The following is a 19,065-nucleotide window of genomic DNA, read 5'->3' on the forward strand; positions in this document are numbered from 1 at the left end:
ATGACATTTGTAACTTTCCTCCTGTTTGTTTACAGAATTTTGTCCGATTGGTACCGCAGCAGATCTGTAGATAAGAGTTGTAATCCACAGAAGACAATTCACAAATATGTACCATGATCTGCAAATATTTCACTACCCACAAACGTATTTTTGTATTTGTGTTGTGTAAAGTCACTATCCACAAAAATACACGTTTGTGGATAGTGAAATATTTGGAAATCATGGTACACATTTGTGGAATGTCTTCTGTGGATTACAACTAATAAAGTACAATACAAACTTCCACAGGAGATAAACGGCTTTTTTATGTTACTGTAAATAAGCTAAATATGTCAGACTGCAGGAGCAGAGAGGGGATGCACATGATGCTGCAGTGAAGAATGCAGAACAGATCATGTGTCAGATCCTTTATGGCACTAGATGGACTAATAAGAACAATTTCGAAATGACTGTGTTTTTCAATGGAGTCTGGTCCCTTTGAGGAGAACATAATGGCTGTTTCTTTTCACATCTAATGCAATGAATTAAGGGTTTATTTCGACCAAAACCTGAGTTTGTGATTGTTGGAACAGTGGAAAGACTAACCAAGACTAGTTTGATGAGTTTGATTTTGTTTCTGTCAAGTTTGAGAGAAAAAAAATACAGAATTGTTATAATTGTTGTAATAAAAACTTCCATAGACCCCCGCTTTTGTTTTGAAATCCTCACTATTTTTAAGGCAAGTCAAGGCAAGGCAAAGCAAGGAAGTTTTATTTGCATAGCACATTTCAGCAACAGGGCAATTCAAAATGCTTTACATAAAACATTCAAGAACATTGCGACAAAGTGCAAAAGAACATTAAGACATAATTAAAACAGTTATAAAAACATTAAAGATTTGAAAATAAAAACAAGCTAAAAATAAAAGCTAGAATAGAAGCTAAAATAGAGTATAAGGATAGAATATAGAATATGAGGTCTCAAGGTTGTCAAATCTGGCTGCAGTATATACTAAAAGTAAAAAGTGAAAGTATGCGGTTTGGAACGCACCCCGTGTTTCCTGTCTCCTAGACTCCGCCCCCTCTGACGCGCAGCTCCTGTGAGCGTCGCTGGTTCTTCCTCTACTCTAGCGGAGCAGCACCGACAGGAGGAGCTGATAGTAGTCTAGTTTAGTTGAGCTGGCGGGCTGTTCGGTCCGGTTAGGTGTAAACCAAGCGGTGAGCTGAGCTCCAGAGGAAGCTGCTGAACAGGAGACATGGAGGAGACGGGCGGTGCGACCGCGTACGGGGCTTCGCTCGCAGGAGGAGGCTTCGACTTCAACAAGTTCATCCGACAACCGCAGACCATCGTGCGGATCCTCAGCTGGGTGAGAGAGAGCACTGTGTGTGTGTGTGTGTGTGTGAACAGCGCATGTTCATAGGTTAGACGGAAGTTATGTTCAACATGGTGTGAGAGCAGGTGGCCTGCAGCGTGTAAACGGGCTCTGTGTATTATCTCTGTTTGTGTTAGTTAGAACAACAACAGGTTTACTTTATGCAGCGTCTCTGCGGGGCGTCATGTTGCACGCAGCTGGTCTGTGACAGACAGCAGCTCGGAGACAGCACAGCTCAACACTGCTGCTGTCAGAGGAGAAGACAGAAAACTGTCTCACACACACTGACACGGAAGCATAGACTGTATGCATATATATATATATATATATATATATATATATATATATATATTATATGTTTTTTTATTTATATTTTAAAAGGAAATTATCATCACATTTAATTAATGATGTCTAATTATCTTTTGATATGTTAAGATATAGTTTATTTTCTTCTGTTTTGTTTTTGTATGTATTTCATTGTTTTTATTGGATTGTTTTCCACTGTTTGGTTAGGTTTTTCTGCACATTTTGTGTATTTCTTGTTGTTGTTGTTTAACTTTTGTTGTATTTTTAAAATGATGTTAGTTTAGATCTTTCTTCCTTTTTTGTTATTGTTTTTTTTTTACCCTGGGGTTGGGTGGAAGTCCTTTCTATAAGCCTGTGGCTTCTTGACCTCTCCTGACACATTTCTTGTTGTTTTTTTCATTGACTGGATTTTGTGCAGTTTTATATATGTGCAAATAAATAAATAAATAAATATATATATATATATATAGACACACACACACAGTACTAAATATAGGATGTATGATCATTTAATCTGTCAGTGATCTCTGCAGTCTAGCTGTGCTCACCAGCCAGCAAATTACTACATTACATTCATTGTAACTTCTAAAGACAGAATATAAGACTTTATTTTCTTCTACAATATTTTATGTGTTGAATACAGGACAATCATGTCAATTATAATAATAATAATGATAATAATCTTTATTTGCATAGCACCTTTCTAAACATAGTTTCAAAGTGCTTGCACAGATACAATGAAATACAGACAAAATAAAAACAACAATAAAAGAACAAAACATAAAGACCAAATAATGAGAAAACTAAAACCCGTAACCAGTGGTATCAAAACAATAAGTTACTACACATAAGCCAAAAGAGGACAATATAAGATATGGGAAAAGGTGCACCAAGCTGTTGCCTTACAGAGTCAAAAAAAAAAAAGGCTTTTTATAAAAATGGGTTTCTAAAAGAGATTTAAAATTGGTAGTAGAGCTAGCTAACCTAATTATCATAAAGGGATTTGTATAGACATGGTGTATTTGCATAAAGAGGGTTTTTTATGTACCAGGGAAAGTTCTTCTGGGAAGTTATGAGCTGCTGATCACCGGTTGCTAGGCAAATCTTGTGGCAAAGATTTGTTTTTGTGGATAGGACACTGATCTGGAAAGTCCAAAATGATTTGTAACCAGACAGGTTGTGCAATAAAATACATTGTTGTCCAACCCCGCGTGATTGTGAGCAACAGATTGAAGGGTTGGGTTTGTCCTTGAACATCTCCTTGGTGAAGTATAACATTTGGTTTTACTGGAAGTGACTGCTTTCGACATCCCGTCTTGGGTAACCGACATGACGGTTGATTTTCATTTACTTGGTCCATGAAGCGTAAACTATTTGTTAGGCCTCTTGCTAATGCACATACAGGGTGAGGAAACGCACAGCTTCATCTGGATACTGTGACATGTCCAGTGTGGTAGATGAGGACTGAATGTGCCCTTGGGTTGCCACAGCCTGCTGAGTGTTTATGTGTTTGGGAATAACTGTGTGAGATTATGCGTGTGTCACTAGTAAACAGGGGGCTGATGGGAAGGTAAGGTGATACCTCTCCCCCGTTGACCCTCGCTGTTACTCTGGGTGAATGTGTGCCACTGAATCTACCTCTCAACACACACACACACTCACACTTAGTGCAGCTGTGCTCAGCTCATCTCAAATTCACACTGGCTAGATCGCCATGTATCTCCGGTGATTTTAATCTTACTTTGATGACACAAGAGAGGATTGTTTGCTCTGTAACCCTGCCTACAGGTCCCATAATGCACCACACACCTGCTACTGGATCAAGGAAAGTCTGCGAACAATGGCTCTTGGTCATTTAAGGTGCTGAATCACATCACTATACCTTCTTTGAAAAAGAAAAACCCAACAGTTCATGTTCTTTAGTGACCCTGCTGTCCTGACTGTTAAATGGGAAACAGTTTATTTAAGTTAAATAATGCACGTCTGGTAGTGTTTTAGTTCATGTGTAAACTAGGGCTATCAAAGTTAACGCGATAATAACTCGTTAATGCAAATTAGTTTTAACGACACTCATTTCTTTAGCGCATTAACGCAACTTGCGATTTTTAGGTTGTAGCGGGCTCAGTTTTAAAGCTAGAGTGAAGATACTGGTATCATCTTGTTGCGAAGGAGGCTAAATAACGCTCCAAACTTGCAGAAAACTGACATGGCCATTTTCAAAGGGGTCCCTTGACCTCTGACCTCAAGATGTGTGAATGAAAATGGGTTCTATAGGTACCCACGAGTCTCCCCTTTACAGACATGCCCACTTTATGATAATCACATGCAGTTTGGGGCAAGTCATAGTCAAGTCAGCACGCTGTTGCCTGTTGGGCTTGAGTTTTTCATGATTTGAGCATATTTTTAATGCTGAATGCAGTAGGCTGCCTGTGACGGTTTCTGGACAATATTTGTCATTGTTTTGCGTTTTACAGAAGGGTGTCAGGATTATTTATGCTGTGTAAAGATATCTTACAGCAAAGCAACCCAAAAGAACATACAGTATGTACATGTGTAAATGATTATGACATCTGTCACTCAACACACAAACACTTTTCAACCGTTATGTACAGAAACAACCGTCTGCTCCACTAACGATCCCTCTGTTTCACTTTTGTCTCGTGTTTTGAAACTCCCCACACTTACTTCCCTAATTTCTCTGACTTCTGCAAATTTTTTTTATTTTTTTTTGTCACATCAGCAGCAGGATTGTGACCTATTTCTCTCTCCCTGCCCTCTCACCTCCTTCCCTCCTTCTTTCCCACCCGTCAAACAGTCCCTCTCTATCCTCCTCCCGGATCTCATTATGAGTGTTGTTAGTGGCATCTCTGCAGTCACATGGCAGGCAGCTGCACTCAGAAGTAGGTCACATGATGGTTAGGTGGGTAACCAGAGGAGACAGCAACAGGCCTCGGGACGGTCAGAGGGACCAGTTAGTACTCTTCACTTTATAAACACACACACAGGAGTCTTTCTAGAGTCAATACTAAGAAAAGAGGCTGTTTATGATGACATGTAATGATGATGTAACAAACCCACTGCAATACTTTGCAGCGGACCTGCAGATTCTATATTTGGCAAACCAGTCTCGACAAAGAGCAAAAGAGAACAACATAGGGAAAGTATAAAAGCTTATTTTATTATCTATTATAAGCATTAAAATCAAGGGGAAATCACTTGTCTCATAGCAGTACTAATTATCCTCGATTACTAAGGGAGGAAGGGAAGGCAGTCAGTGTCCTACTATAGAGGGGCGGGGAAGAACAATACGAGGCCAAGGTCAGCTGCACTGCAGGTTGGTTCTGTCCATTAACATCATTTGGTGGTAGTCTTCTGAGCCATACCATGGACTAGGCTGGCAACACACTTCAGCCTCAAGGAAACCCAACTCGGGCCTTCAGACCGCGGCGCTTGGAGCTGACCCTGCACACAGAAAACACACTGGCCCAATCCCAATGTCCACACTCACAGACTCACAGACTTTGAGGCGTGTTCCCGCAAAGTCCATGAGGGTGTAGGAGGGCTGTCCCACTGTCAAATCATCAAGTCCTTTAGGGCTCTCTCGCTTTCTCTCCCTTTATGAACATTTTACGTAAGGCCGCATTTCTGCAGACTCTGCCTGAGGGAATTACCCGCAATTCATATCGTTGTGACGTTATGGTGCCTTCAAATGGGGTCGTGTTCACGAGAGGAGTCCATATGAACGCCCCTCTCATGTGGTATTCACAACCTCGTATATTGTTTTTCTTCGCAATGTTATAATATATCTGAGGAAAATGTTGATATTCCCAACAGCCTCATCTTTTTCCTCTGTCATTTATGCCTTAGCATTTCCTACATTATGATACCCACTTGTTAGTTTGCTAAATTGTTAGCCTCTGTGGCCTCTAAACACGTTAATATTGCCATTGCTTAACAGCGGTGTTCTCACAACTTAACCACTTGAACGCCAAGCATATTGTGTGCACCACTTCCCATGTTGTAAACACGAGCTCATGAGTTTCATTGACACCAATAAGTAGACTACAGAATGGACGCACAATCAGGCACACCTGCCTTCAATCAGCACCTGATTCACACACACCTGAAACCACTCCCACTCAGTGTGAAGGTGAGCTGATACGGAAGTGATGATACAGGTCTACCCTGTTACGATGTCACGGTGTTACACGTAATGATTGCATGTTTTGACCAATTTGTTAAAGTAGAAATGGATACGGGTTCCTTTCAGGACTTTCTTGAAAGGTCATGTCACATCATTTTCCTCTGATGAATTTAGTTATCTCTCTTCTGTAAAGTTTGCTTTCAGTACTCAACCTGAGGATGTTTGCTGATTTTCTCACGTGATAATGCATTTTTACGTGTTTTTGAGTACGCTCTCTTGACGGTGCGTTCAAGGAACTCCTGATAAATCGAAAGCTGGCTGCTTCACAGTAAGCTCTATAATACAAAAGCTGAAATTACATATTCTTTGCATGAAGGCCACAGTCCTTTTATTCTTCCTCTGTGGTTGATTTTGTGACAGCAGAGCGCCTGATTGCAGTGGTAGATTTTCACACTGTGCTTTCATGAAGTGAAACCAATGGCTGCCTGAAAGTTAACGGGACAAAATGGTCAGCAGTAATGTAAAGTATGCAATGTGAAGTTAATGGATAAACTAGAAAAGCCAGCACTGTGTTCCTTCAACAGGACACTATCTTCTTGTGTCTTTGCAAATCATTGAAAGCCACCTTCTTCTTCTTCTTCTCTCTGATTCACTGTAGATATTTGCCCTGGTGGTGTTTGCTTCCATCACAACAGAGGGATACGTCAACTCTGTCCACAGTGCCGAGGCAAAGTGCATCTTCAACAAGAATGACTCGGCGTGTCATTATGCTATCGGCATCGGGGTGATTGCCTTCCTGGCATGTGTGGCATTCCTGGTGTTGGACGCTTACTTGCCTTTTATGAGCAATGCGCAGGAAAGGAAGTACGCTGTCATGGCAGACCTGGGATTCTCTGGTGAGCGTTAAAGTGATTTCTTTCTTGTTTGTTTTGCACTAATCAATATATTTTATATAAACAGTGGATCAAATGACTTTGTGTAATGTGAAAGGTGTCACTCATAGGATAGAGTTATCACTGTACTACTCTCTATGGGATGTTTTAGCTTCTTTCAGCTCATTGTTTTGGTTTCACCTCTCATAAACCTCCTTTCCAGCCACAACCTGGACAGCTGTTTTCAGCAAAATAAAACTCTTAAAAACCCACTGTACTCCACACCAAAACACCACACATACAAAGTTAGTAACTAGTTGGTAAACAACGTGGAGCATTAAGCAGCTAAAGAGACAGATATTTCCCTCAGTAGTTGGTGGAGACCAAAAATGGAGCTAAAAGAGAGCAAATATTGGACACAGTCGACTCCAAATAAACGCTAATGTTGCTCTGTATCATGTTAAAATAAGCTAATGTTCACGTTCACAATATCTACTTTATAAGGTGATAATAGAGTATGACATATTTTTGTAGGCCAACCAGGTAGTTAGCATCACCCTGGTTCCCTCAACAAAAAAACAATGGGATTTTTGGTTTTGGATTATTGCAGAAAATAAGCTCTGTGGAAAACCAACATTTATGATACTTACACGTTTTGTTCAGTAAGATAATCTTCACAAATGAACACCACTGTTATGATTTTTGAAGTATGAATACAATCACCGGAGGTAAAAAGGTAACGTTAGGCTATAAACAAACTACACCACAGTCGTATGAGCTCAAGTATACACAACGAGGCCGTAAAGGAGGACGAGTCCCCGTGATGACGTCTAGTAGTCTCATTTAGCCACTTGTTAGCAACCGCCTTTTTTAAGATGCATAAAAGCTTCAAAATTCACGAGTGGGGTATTTGTTGATGTATTTTATGTCATAGAACAAAACTTTAAAATCTCTTAAAGCTTGTGTTAACCACAGACCTTATTTCAGTCATCTAACTAAAAACCCATTAAATAAACCCGTTGACTTCGAGGGAACCGAAAGTGCTAACTCATTTCCGGGTTTTAGGACTCATTCCCGTAGCACTCTATATGTCAATGTTGTATTCATATAGAAAGCCTCTGAGTGTTGGCGTAATGTGCAACAGACCGCTGCCTGTTTTCCTGACGTAACATTACATGTATTATTCATCTTTGCGCACGGTAGACGATGAGTGGGCAGCAGATGACATCACACATTGTGATGAAGTTAAACATTCATCAGCTGTACATGTCACAGTTCACAGTCAGCCATTCTTCAAGGAAACAAAGAAGTGGTAGTGCGAAAAACAGCTTGCAGTCACTTGAGCAGATGGTAACAGGAGAGCCCTTTGTATTCATTTCACGTTGTTTTTAGTATGCTTTTCACATTTTCATATCAGGGTTTTCAGCTGAGCACTTTTGATATCTTTTCATGCAGTGAGGAAAAACAATCATTTATATGTGTCTCTCTATGTTTTACAGGGGTGTGGAGCTTCATGTGGTTTGTGTGTTTCTGCCTGTTGGCCAGTCAGTGGGCTAAAACTCATGATGTCACCGGTGTGCCCGAGGACGCTGCTCGTGCCGTTGTGGCTTTCTCGTTCTTCTCCATCGCCACTTGGGTGAGCGGGACTGCTGTTGTCTTCTTTTCAGCTCAGATTTTCATTATCATCTAACTCTCTGCAAGAAAGCTAATACGCATATTTCCCAAAATGTCAGACTATTCCTCTAAAGCTGCAGTCGGTAACGTTGAGCAAATATGATTAAAAAGTTATTTTTATAAAACTGGCACAATATAAGAATGTTGAAAACAGTCGAGCCAAAACCAAGCACCGCTCACCGAAACATTTGAGGTGAGAAATAGACATTACAGTAACAGAATATTGATTCATATTTGATCAGCGCTGTCTAGTTTGACAGTTTGATCGCAGTTTGCCAGTTTCACAAGCAGTGATTGACAGCTGCTGTAGAGACTGCTCGGCTGTGACTGGTTGTTTTCCGTCAGTGTAGTCTTGCAAATGCATTTGGGAGCACTAAGTGGACACAAGGGAACATGATTTTTGTTCTGTCTCATGCACTACTATCAGGATATAGTGACAGTTTTATGAAAATAACTTTTTTTATCATATTTGCTCAAAGTTGCCTAATTCAGCTTTAACGCAGCAACTGGCTTCACATCATGCAGACTTGAAACCTGCTTAAGATACATCATTAAGTATTGTATAGCAGACTTAATAATAACACTTAGTAATAACACATGAAGTCACATTTTTGTAAAAGTCCTCCAGGTTGGTGCTTTCAAGTACTGGTGGGAACTTCTGACATTTGACGCTTCAGACTCAGCTGCTGAACAATAAACCTTTTATTTTTAGAAATTATAATGAAGTTGCTCTCACACACATTTTCCATCTTGTGTAGCATATTAACCGTATGTTACAATAATAGCTGAGAACAAACACTCAGCATTTGCTTATTGTTTGTCTTCTGGACTTGTCTTCTGTAATCGCAAGCGTGTTCTTTAGCTGGCTTTCAAATCATGTGTTGGAGCTTCCCACCATCACTTGAATGCACCATTCAGAAGACTTGTCAAGAAAACCCTGCATTTAACCGCATTACCACACATCACACATGTAAGAGATAATGTACAGCGAGCCGTGTGAAATAAACCCAGACATTGTGAAATATACCCCTTCAGGGCGATGTGGCACACCGACGCAAATATTGCATCGCCCTGAAGGGGTATATTTCACAATAATGACCGACTAGCTGTACATTATCCCGCTTATTACATGGCTACTTTCTTAAGAAATCAATAATGTCACACAATAATGGTCTGCCAGAGTTCGATATCAGAACTGCGTCCATAGCAGCGGTCTGCTATAAAGAAATAACAGAACGCTGTGATTGACCAATCAGAAGTACCGTTGATAAGTAGCAATAATGTAATGCATTGACTGACTAAATGTGTCATTGTGATGATGATCCCTCATCTGAGAAGTTTATTTTTACACTGGTGTGAAATGAAACCAGCTCAGTTAGAAGTTGTGAAAAATACATCCATCAGTCCAAAAGTCAAAGTAAGCTTTGGAATATTTAAAATAGTCTTCAAGTCTTCAAAGTAACTGTAAATAACGTGACATTTCTACTTCATTGTGCAGGGAATCCTGACCTACTTTGCGCTGGGCCGTTTCCGCCGCGGTGTAAATGAAGTTACCATCCCGACCTATGCGGATCCGCCACCAGATCACATCACCCCCTACCCTCCGACCTACGCCCCCACCTCCTACAACCCCACGACCTACACCCCTACCACTTACGCGGCATATCCCACTAGCGTGCCCGACATGCAGCCTCCCTACACCCCAAACCCCCAGCCGCAAGGAGACGCCGGCTACCAGCCGCCCAACTACTGAGACTACGGGAGGTGACGTGGACGAGGCGGTGTTCCAGGTCATCTGTTGGTACGCTGATTGTAGTTGCACTGCACAGACCCAGAGCCATATCACATTGATGTGGCTTCACATTTGATTCAACACACTTTTACGAGTGTTGTCCGATTCGAGAGCCTGAGCAGTGCAACTGCAAGTCAGAGATAAGCGACACCGCTGTTTACGTCAACGGGTCTGTGGTCAGATCTTGAGACACTGTTGACTGTTGGTACTAGCGCTGGGATGATTGGGTAATCTGGCCTCAGACCTTTGTGCAAAGACGCAACTTTTTTTTACCTCAAATGGGCTGATCCTGAAGGGGAGAAGTAGATAGAATGTACCCAGGAGGTCAAAGGTCACAAAAATGTGACGACGTGAAGAATACCTGTGACGGCTCCAATCAGAGAGGAAGAAGCCAACACTTAATGTGTTCCTCTTTTACTCTCTGGTGGAGAATGTGCATATGTACATATATTTCACTGTGCAAAGCTGCCATTTTAATGGTCGTATGTGCCTAACTTTCTTTTCTTATTTGGTTTAGTGGATGTTTCCCCTTCGGTGTGTTTATCTTGAGGATCTTTAAACAGTTTAGGATGTATTAAATTAACAAATGATTTACTTTCTGGGTGTAGAGCACAGTGGGAAAAGACCACTATAAAGCCAAATGTCCCCCTGTGATTTAGTTTGTTTTTTTGTAAAATGTGGGTTCTGTACAGATTATGCAGTTAAGTTTCTTAGCCATATAACCATAAAATCACCCCCGAAGGAAGGTTTTGCAATCTTTGTGCTACAGTAAAATTGCTCCTGTGTTCGCCATCTCAACTAGCTATGTCTTTAAGACCGTTGTAATCAAATTCGTTGCTGATGGTGACATGAGAAACCATAAAACCCCTTTATTTCTTTATTTCGTCCCTAGTCAGCGTTGCCCTTTAAACTCGTAGCTGACATCCAGATAGACAGGAGGAGGGAGGAGATAACTGCACTTATTGAACAGGTTTATCCACCGAGCATGTCCGTAGAGTAACTTATTAACCACCAGAAACAGCGCTCCGTCTTCAGCCTGCGAACAGAGCGGCCAGCCGCACACTTCCTCCAAGGACTTCGTGACATTTAGTTTTCTGAACACTGATGTTTATCTCCTGTTTACAGGCTCCTTAATCTAAACTGCTGAAGGCAGACTGCAGCGGGTGTGTCTTCTCTACCAATGACAGATTAACACCTCAGCCTGCAATGGTTTAGAATCAAACACCTGTCTTTTAGGAAGACTACTGGTTCACATTGTTGCTTTGTGCCCTGACAGTCTGTCAGTTTAACACCTCAGCTGCCTCATCTGGATCCAGATCTGACTGTTGTCACTCAGCAAATAGTGACGCTCAGAAATAGGCCTGAGGTCAGATTTTGGTCATTGTTGCGGGGGTGTAAGCGGACTTTAGATCTGCGACAGACGGACCAGAAACTGAATGTGGTTATATTTATTAAACATAAAGCTATTGTGGTACCACATTCAGGACATTTGTACAAGTGGAAAGACACGTGCATAACCTACTGAAGCCAAATATATGAAAACTACTGCTGTTGCTTTGTCATTTGTGCCTTAAGGAGAGAAATGAAACTGGATTAAATACTGAAGTTCAGCTGTGCATCACAGCTTCCCTTGTGATTTTTGCACAGACTGATCTTCATGCTCTGGGAAATCAGTTAAATCTGCTCTTCAGTTCACATTTAAAATCAATGAATCCATCTGCAGCTTTTAATCACACCAACTTAAATCGCTCAACTGACAGTGAATCTCGAAATTGTGCCTTTAGACTTCTGTGTCCCGGTATAGTATTACAATAACACGAGGCTGAAATTTGATTTGTAACCCATTTTTGCAGTTAATTAACTTGATATTTTGTAAGATTCATTTGTATTTCAGACTAGAATGATTTGTGATGCTTACAATGGTTTTATAAAAACTGGCTCAAAATACTGGTCACTTTGGTTGGCTTGATTTGTTTTTCTATTCCAAGTATCTTTTGACAGCTTTGTGAAGTTGCCATGTGCCCTTTTGCTTTCATCTTGATTTCATGTCATGGTATCAGAATAAAATCATTCACAGGAAGTTCGGTTATCTTCAGGCTATCGTTGCATCCATCTACTGCAGTAATGCAGGTTTTATACCGTAGGGAGGATATACTCTTTCCACTACCAACCTGCCAGCTCGCTGCACGGCCTCAGAGCCTGCCAGGATTTAAACAGGTTATTTTGGTCCTCTGTAGCATGTGAGGGCATTGAGTTATGTAGTGTGTTACAATTAAAAACAAGTACTGCAAGTTATAAAATGGGGTGAGGATAACCTCCCAACGGTTAAGAAAATATTAAATTTTCAATCTACTACTGACCTGTCATACATGGTAAAACATGAGTCAAACCTTCCATAGGAAGTATCTTCTTTATGAATGTTGGCAGAAAATACTACATTTATACATGCACAATACATTTTGTTAAAAAAAATATGTTAAACCTTATATTTGACAGGATAATGCTAGTTAAAGATGTTTAAATAAACCCCCAAAAAGCTCGATATTAACACCAGTGTAGTGAAACCTATGGCAATGCGTTAGTAGTTGGTTTACTCATTTTCAGGGTTATCAAGTCAAAACATACCAATTAGGCTGATTAAGTCCAGGTCTTTAGCATAACCTTCATAGTAAAATAGGAGGAAACTACAATCCAAAAACATTTAAAAGTTAATGTCAGATAAAAGAATCCATTTTCCCAACATTGCTCGCACACACACACACACACAAAAAACATTTGATTCCTGGATTTATACTCTCCACTCGAGTTCTTCAACAAGTCTTGGTGTGCGTTGGAATACCCATACAACCATACTATTTAGTATGAAAGAAAAATATTTAGTATGTCCTTATACATAGTATTTCAAATACACTATGCCAAAAATACCAGGATGTCCTACTGCAACCGGTTGCATTTTTTCAGTATGCAAAACAGCATGTTTTTCTGGCTATTCTGACCCACAATCCCCTGCAAAGCGGAAGATACGTCACCAGTGACTTATCTATGAAATAAACAAGAGAGAGAGCGCAGACAGATGACAGCCGCTGACAGCCAATTGACAGAAGCCGCAATGACAGCCAGCGCATTCAAGTGTAAGTAGGCTACTAACTTTACATATTTTTGTGATTTTTTTGTACAATGTTAATCAATACATTAATATAGGCTGCGTTCCAAATCCTATACTTTTTCTTTTTACTTCATATTTCTTAAGTGTGACAGATATGAGCAAGAGGGTCAAAGTTCAAGGCGCAATGTTATGACGAATTGGTATGTCCCAATTGTGTGCATACTGCATCCAACAGTGCGTACTTTGTAAGGGCAGCTGTAGTACATACTGAAGTAAAAAAAAAAAAAAGAATGCAATTTGGAACAGAACCAAATGTTTGTGTTTAGAGCTGGAGAGAAGCGAAAAGCTTCCTGGGAACCGCGGACTCCACGGGTTTTCCTGCGAGGACCTGTTGTGGGGTTTCATTCCTGAAGGGAGCGCTGTTCTCTTTGTCCACCACCAGACTGCCGTAACACCTTCTACACACGGCCTGATACTTGTCAGCTCCACCGATCACTTCCACCTGTGGCACAGAGACGCAATAGTTGACAGGTTATAAGAATTTGATTAAAGAAAAGGGGACTTTCGGTTTCACTAAATCTAACCCACTCTACATTTAAAAGGGTGAGTGACAACATCCCAATCATTTTAAAGTCAAAAGTTCATCATTTTTAAATTTTTTAGTGAAATAAATACAAGTATTTTGGAAAGATGTTGGTAAAACTATCGTTTTATAATATAAATACAGCATAATATAGTCATTAGTCCAGAAAAGTGTCCTGAAGCACTTTATGGTTATCTTATTGAAGATGTTTCTTAGGTTCGCCTCCTCACCTCCTTCTCTGCTCCTATCCTCTTGGTGTAGGCAGCTTCTTTGTAACACTGCATGCAGACGGCGTGGAGCTTCACTACGCTCTCCGCTAGAGGGACGAGGTTCAGGATGTTTCCAAATGCCTACAAGAATGCACAAGACAGCAGAAAAGCAGTGAGTACCACTGAATGGATGGAGGCATAATTGCATTACAAGGACAGAACAGACACACTATAGTGAGGAACAATGAGCACGTTGAACTATCCGTTATAGTGCTGCTCATGCAGATTCTTCCTTAAAAAATGGGTTTCTTGTCTTGGGACATTTTCTTGCGTCTACACCCACAGAGGTGCTCTTTCTGCTCCTTCAGCATCTACAGTTTCCCGTTTGTCAGTGTGAACTGTGAGTGTGACTGTGACTCACCTTTCTCTGGAAGGTTCCATCCAAAGCAGCGACAATGATCGTCTTCCCTAAATTGGCCATCTCTTCACAAAACTCCACCGTGTCTGGAAACTACAATAAACACAAATGAAGCGCAGATTTAGTGAGAGGAATTTTTTCCCGAGTAAGATGTCGTCTACGGAGGTGAGCAGCCGCTAGTTTAAGGCAAAGAAGAGGAAAATATACACTATATATATACTTACAAACTGTCCTTCATCAATTCCAATGACGCAGGCTTCTAATGCCAGAGGCCGTATGTCTTTCAGACAGTTGGCTGGTACAGCTTCCATTGTGTATCTAAAAGATGGATAGGATAGAGGGGAAAAAAACTGAATTTCCAAAAACGAAATGTGTTTTGCCAAAGATGTTTAAAACATATCGGAAAAATACTTTGCAAATTACTTCCTGCTTTATTCAGAGGTCCAACAAAATAATTACGGACAGGAAAATCTACGCCATCTACCACAGAATCTCCCCACTAGAGATCCTCCTTTGCTCAGGTATCATGGAGCAGGTTGGTGAAAGACACAGTATTCCTCCTCACTGTCTGCCCATTTTTAAAAGCAACTAATGGAAGGACATGAGTGTTAAAGTGTCACTCTCGAAGAGTTTCATTTAAATAAATGTCTGTTAAATCACCATCTATCGCTGAAGGAGGTGACACAATGGTTACTGAGCCTATGGCCCACTTATTAAAAAATATTGCAATATTTGTATATTTTCACAGTATTACGAGCTGGGTGTCTGTGGGGACACAGACACAATTATTTGTATTCTTTTTCTATGCTCGTGTCAATAAAAAGCCTCCAGACTGCTAAACTCTGAGCACTATTTCATTGTTTTCACTCAAATAGAAATGCTAAATCAACCAGGACTGAAATCTTAAGGATGGCCACTTTAACAACACTACCCTGATGTTTCTTGAACTAATAGGACACAGCAAGTGAAGGTCAATGGGATGCTGTCGGAGACCAAACGCAACAACGCAGATCCCACAAGGTTGCGTAGTATCACCTACACTAGGACTATGACTGTAGGAAAGTACAGCCCGATAATTACATTAGAAAATTCCCTGATGATACTGTGATTCTGTTAAGTTCATTAAGTGGTGGGACACTAACCATCTCATTTTAAAATTACACCAAAACACAGGTGATAGATGGTCTTCAACTCGAGGCAAATGACTGACATGAAAAATCATTCAGGTGTCCTCATATAAATAATTAGGAGTACACATAGACAACCTTCGTTGCTGGAAAACACACCTTGGTAACCTGTCCAAAAGACTGCAGCAGAGACTTTACTTTCTAAGGCGATTTAGGCTGTATGGAGTGAGCAGCCAGATCACGCTGATGTTCTACTGTGCAATCCTAGAGAGCGTCATTCATTAGATACAACTGAAAGGCAGGTTTGGGCGCCCCGATAGCTCAGTTGGTAGAGTGGGCGCCCATAAGGCTGTGTCCTAACCATCGGCAGGCCCGGGTTCGAATTCAAAAGCAGATTTGGCAACTGAAAAGCAGGTTTGCCAACATGCTCAAAACAGCTATAAAGGTAATGGGGAAGAAAGACTATGAGCCCATACAGAGCCTGTACAAGCAGGAAGTCATGAAACAAGCAACAGAACTCACTGCAGACTCAACATCCTCTCTTGTCTGAATGCAAACCTCTGCTATCAGGAAGAAGACGTTTGTTTGTTCCGGCCTCCATTGAGCTGTTGAACTCTAATGCTACATGTCAATGTGCGATAAATACACAAGCACTTCAATTCTTACAGGCTGTTTTTTAAGCTGCTCGTGTTTCAATAGGTTCATGTTGTTTTTGTGATGTTTTTTTAATGTAAAACAACACAGTTACACTGTCACTGTGCCCAAGATACGTGTATGTCAATACTATAAAGTTTATTCTAATGCAATTCCTGATTTAATTTAATTAAAAATAAAGTGTTCTCTTTTAGACTAGAGGTTATTTGCTGTACTTGTAGATATCATTTCAGCAAATCCAACCTCAGCTTCACATTTTTCTTTTGTTATCTCTATTTCACACTTTGTAGTTCCGTATGTGCAAACAAATATAATTTCATGTTTCCAATAACAGTCCATCCACCTCAGGTTGTATTTGTTATTGTGGGTGCTGTGCACACAAATTAAAACTAAGCTGATGAGCAAGGTTACTTTCTATTGACTCCATTACCACATCCCCAAAGACGGGTGTATTTCTGTAACTTAGTTGAATCAAAAAAGTGAATGAAAACGTACTTGTCATGTGTGGCCACGCCTGTGTCAGAATAACGTGTGTCTTTGGCATATTTGATCACCAAGCATTTGTACTGGGCTATCTGGAACCGGCGCACTCTTCGCATCAGTTCAGTGCTGCAAATAAAAAAATGACAATAATTTAGTTAACATCAGTGAAAAGCCATCTGTACATTTTGTACATGACAATACAACAGTCAGTTATGTGACATTACCTCTCAAACACAACATGCTACTATATACCATGAGCATGAGGTAATGAATACTAATGTAATATTGTTTAATGTGCAACATCAGTGTGAAGTGGTCCAAAAATGTGTTAATACACAAAGCCTACTGCATACAGATAATAATGCACATAGTGCACTTTCATAAGCTACTGGAGTTACCCTGCACTATACTCATTTTTAACAGTCTCCTCTGCATTATATTCACTTTTTTTTTTAATAGTCCTGTATCACAACTGTTAACTTGCACTATATTCAGTTTTAACAGTTTTCTTCATCTTGTATTTTTATATCTGGTATATTTTTTGTACTTTGTACTACTAACTTTTTTACTGCCTTTTTACTAACATGTTTTGCACTATGGAACTGTGATGCTGGAAACTTGAATTTCCCTCTGGATCAATAAAGTTACTATCCATCTATCTATCTATCTATCTATCTATCTATGTATCTACTGTATCTATAGCAGCTGTAGGATCCTATAGGGAGCTGCAGGGTAAACAATGGAGGATACTTGGCGGGATGTTTGAGTCTGGGCGGAATATTAAGTCTTAACATTACTTTAAACAGTGAATATGATTAACAATAACTAACTACAGCTGCAGAGAGACGTGCTTTGTTTATGTTTGTGAATGAATAACTCACCTTTTGCCTGAAAACATGGGTCCAAAGATGACCTGGATCTGTCCTTGTGCTCTCCTCGGTGAATGAGGCAGAACTCTGGGAGAATCCACGCAGTCCATTCTCACTATAATACCTTATAATAAAAACAACAAAAACAGTTAAATAAATAACAAATATATTACTGACTATGTCCGACAAGAATCTAAATGTTGAATATTTCGCGCCGGCGGTTGTGGGCTGCTTTATCTAACATTCAACCAATGAGAGGAGAGACACGTGAATCTTTAAACCAATCAGCTTCCACGGAGAACCGACGGCGGAGCTGCGGACCAATCAGAGCCCAGAGCGTCATCACAGTAAAAGAGCGCCTGTTCTGCAAAAATTCGTTGTGTCTAGAAGGGAGCCCGCAAATTGCGAAATCTGAGAACCTGAGATCTGCAAAAAAAAAATGCTAAATACTCTCGCGAGATTCGCTGCCCAACGACAAAATCTTAAACTTAAAGCTGCAGTAGGCAGTATATTTCTGGCATCATTGGGCAAAAATTCCATAATAACCTTTCAGCATATTGTAATTCAAGTGTTCTGAAGTGTTCATAGATTAATAAATCAATTTGTAAACAAATTTATTAATGGCTATTTTAATTGCACATTTGGTTAATTATGAATGAATGAATGAATGAAAGACTTTATTTCGAACATATAATAAATAAAAACAGATACAAAATAATAACAAACAAAACAAGAGTTATAGTGTCCGAAAAGGAGTAGGTAGAAGAAAAACTTATATTACCCTACCCCTTTCTCACTTCTCCTCTATTAACTCATATATCATAGAATGATAATATAATATAAAAACTATCCCAGATTTATTTACATCCCAAGTTGAATATATGAACAGCATCCCAAGTTTATTTACAACCCACAAATACATCCGGAGTTAAAAAAATTATCAATTAATTAAATGCCTTATTCCTATTTACGTGACTCTTGTGGTCCTCCATAACAATATGCCAATAATCATGTCAAGTTTTACAATTAAATCAAGTTTTGAATTGTTCAGAGAGCAGTAGAATAAGTAGTAGCCGTGTATATTGTTATACCAGAATAGCCTGCAGTTAACACTAAACAAGTCATAATAAAACACAAATATAATAATAACGTGCAAAGTATGTAGTTTTCTATCAAAACGCGCCGTGAGATCCAAAAATGGCACTGCGGGGAGCAATACCGGAAGGAATTGATGGAAGAGCCAAAAAATATCTCCTACAAATATTGCAAACAGCAGCAATTAAATGCATCACAATTAAGTGGCTAAAACCTTAAATACAACATACAATTTATGGATTGAGAAGGTATGGGAAATTTACCACATGGAACAAATAACCTATTTCCTAAGACTCCAAAAAGACACATTTATTAAAAGGTGGAGCCCTGCCATGATCATACTAATACAGCAATCAGTGATCTGAATATTTGTATATATCCT

The 19,065-nt window shown here is 39.9% G+C and overlaps 2 protein-coding genes across 2 annotated transcripts; one reads left to right on the forward strand and one right to left on the reverse strand.

Moving 5' to 3' along the window:
* The first annotated feature begins 694 nt into the window (after nucleotides 1–694).
* On the forward strand, nucleotides 695–12,086 carry syngr2b (synaptogyrin 2b). Its single transcript, XM_074628995.1, has 4 exons — nucleotides 695–1,345; nucleotides 6,460–6,697; nucleotides 8,173–8,309; nucleotides 9,846–12,086. Exons 1-4 carry the CDS (start codon nucleotides 1,235–1,237, stop codon nucleotides 10,098–10,100), a joined length of 741 nt encoding a protein of 246 aa, XP_074485096.1. The 5' UTR covers nucleotides 695–1,234; the 3' UTR covers nucleotides 10,101–12,086.
* Nucleotides 10,296–17,830, reverse strand: tk1 (thymidine kinase 1, soluble). Its single transcript, XM_074628996.1, has 6 exons — nucleotides 17,601–17,830; nucleotides 16,732–16,845; nucleotides 14,680–14,773; nucleotides 14,459–14,548; nucleotides 14,059–14,178; nucleotides 10,296–13,747 (listed from the first exon to the last, which is right to left on the reverse strand). Exons 1-6 carry the CDS (start codon nucleotides 17,696–17,698, stop codon nucleotides 13,568–13,570), a joined length of 696 nt encoding a protein of 231 aa, XP_074485097.1. The 5' UTR covers nucleotides 17,699–17,830; the 3' UTR covers nucleotides 10,296–13,567.
* Nucleotides 17,831–19,065: the final 1,235 nt, after the last annotated feature.

The sequence above is a fragment of the Sebastes fasciatus genome, chromosome 3 (genome assembly GCF_043250625.1).
Source record: "Sebastes fasciatus isolate fSebFas1 chromosome 3, fSebFas1.pri, whole genome shotgun sequence".
NCBI classification, from domain to species: domain Eukaryota; kingdom Metazoa; phylum Chordata; class Actinopteri; order Perciformes; family Sebastidae; genus Sebastes; species Sebastes fasciatus.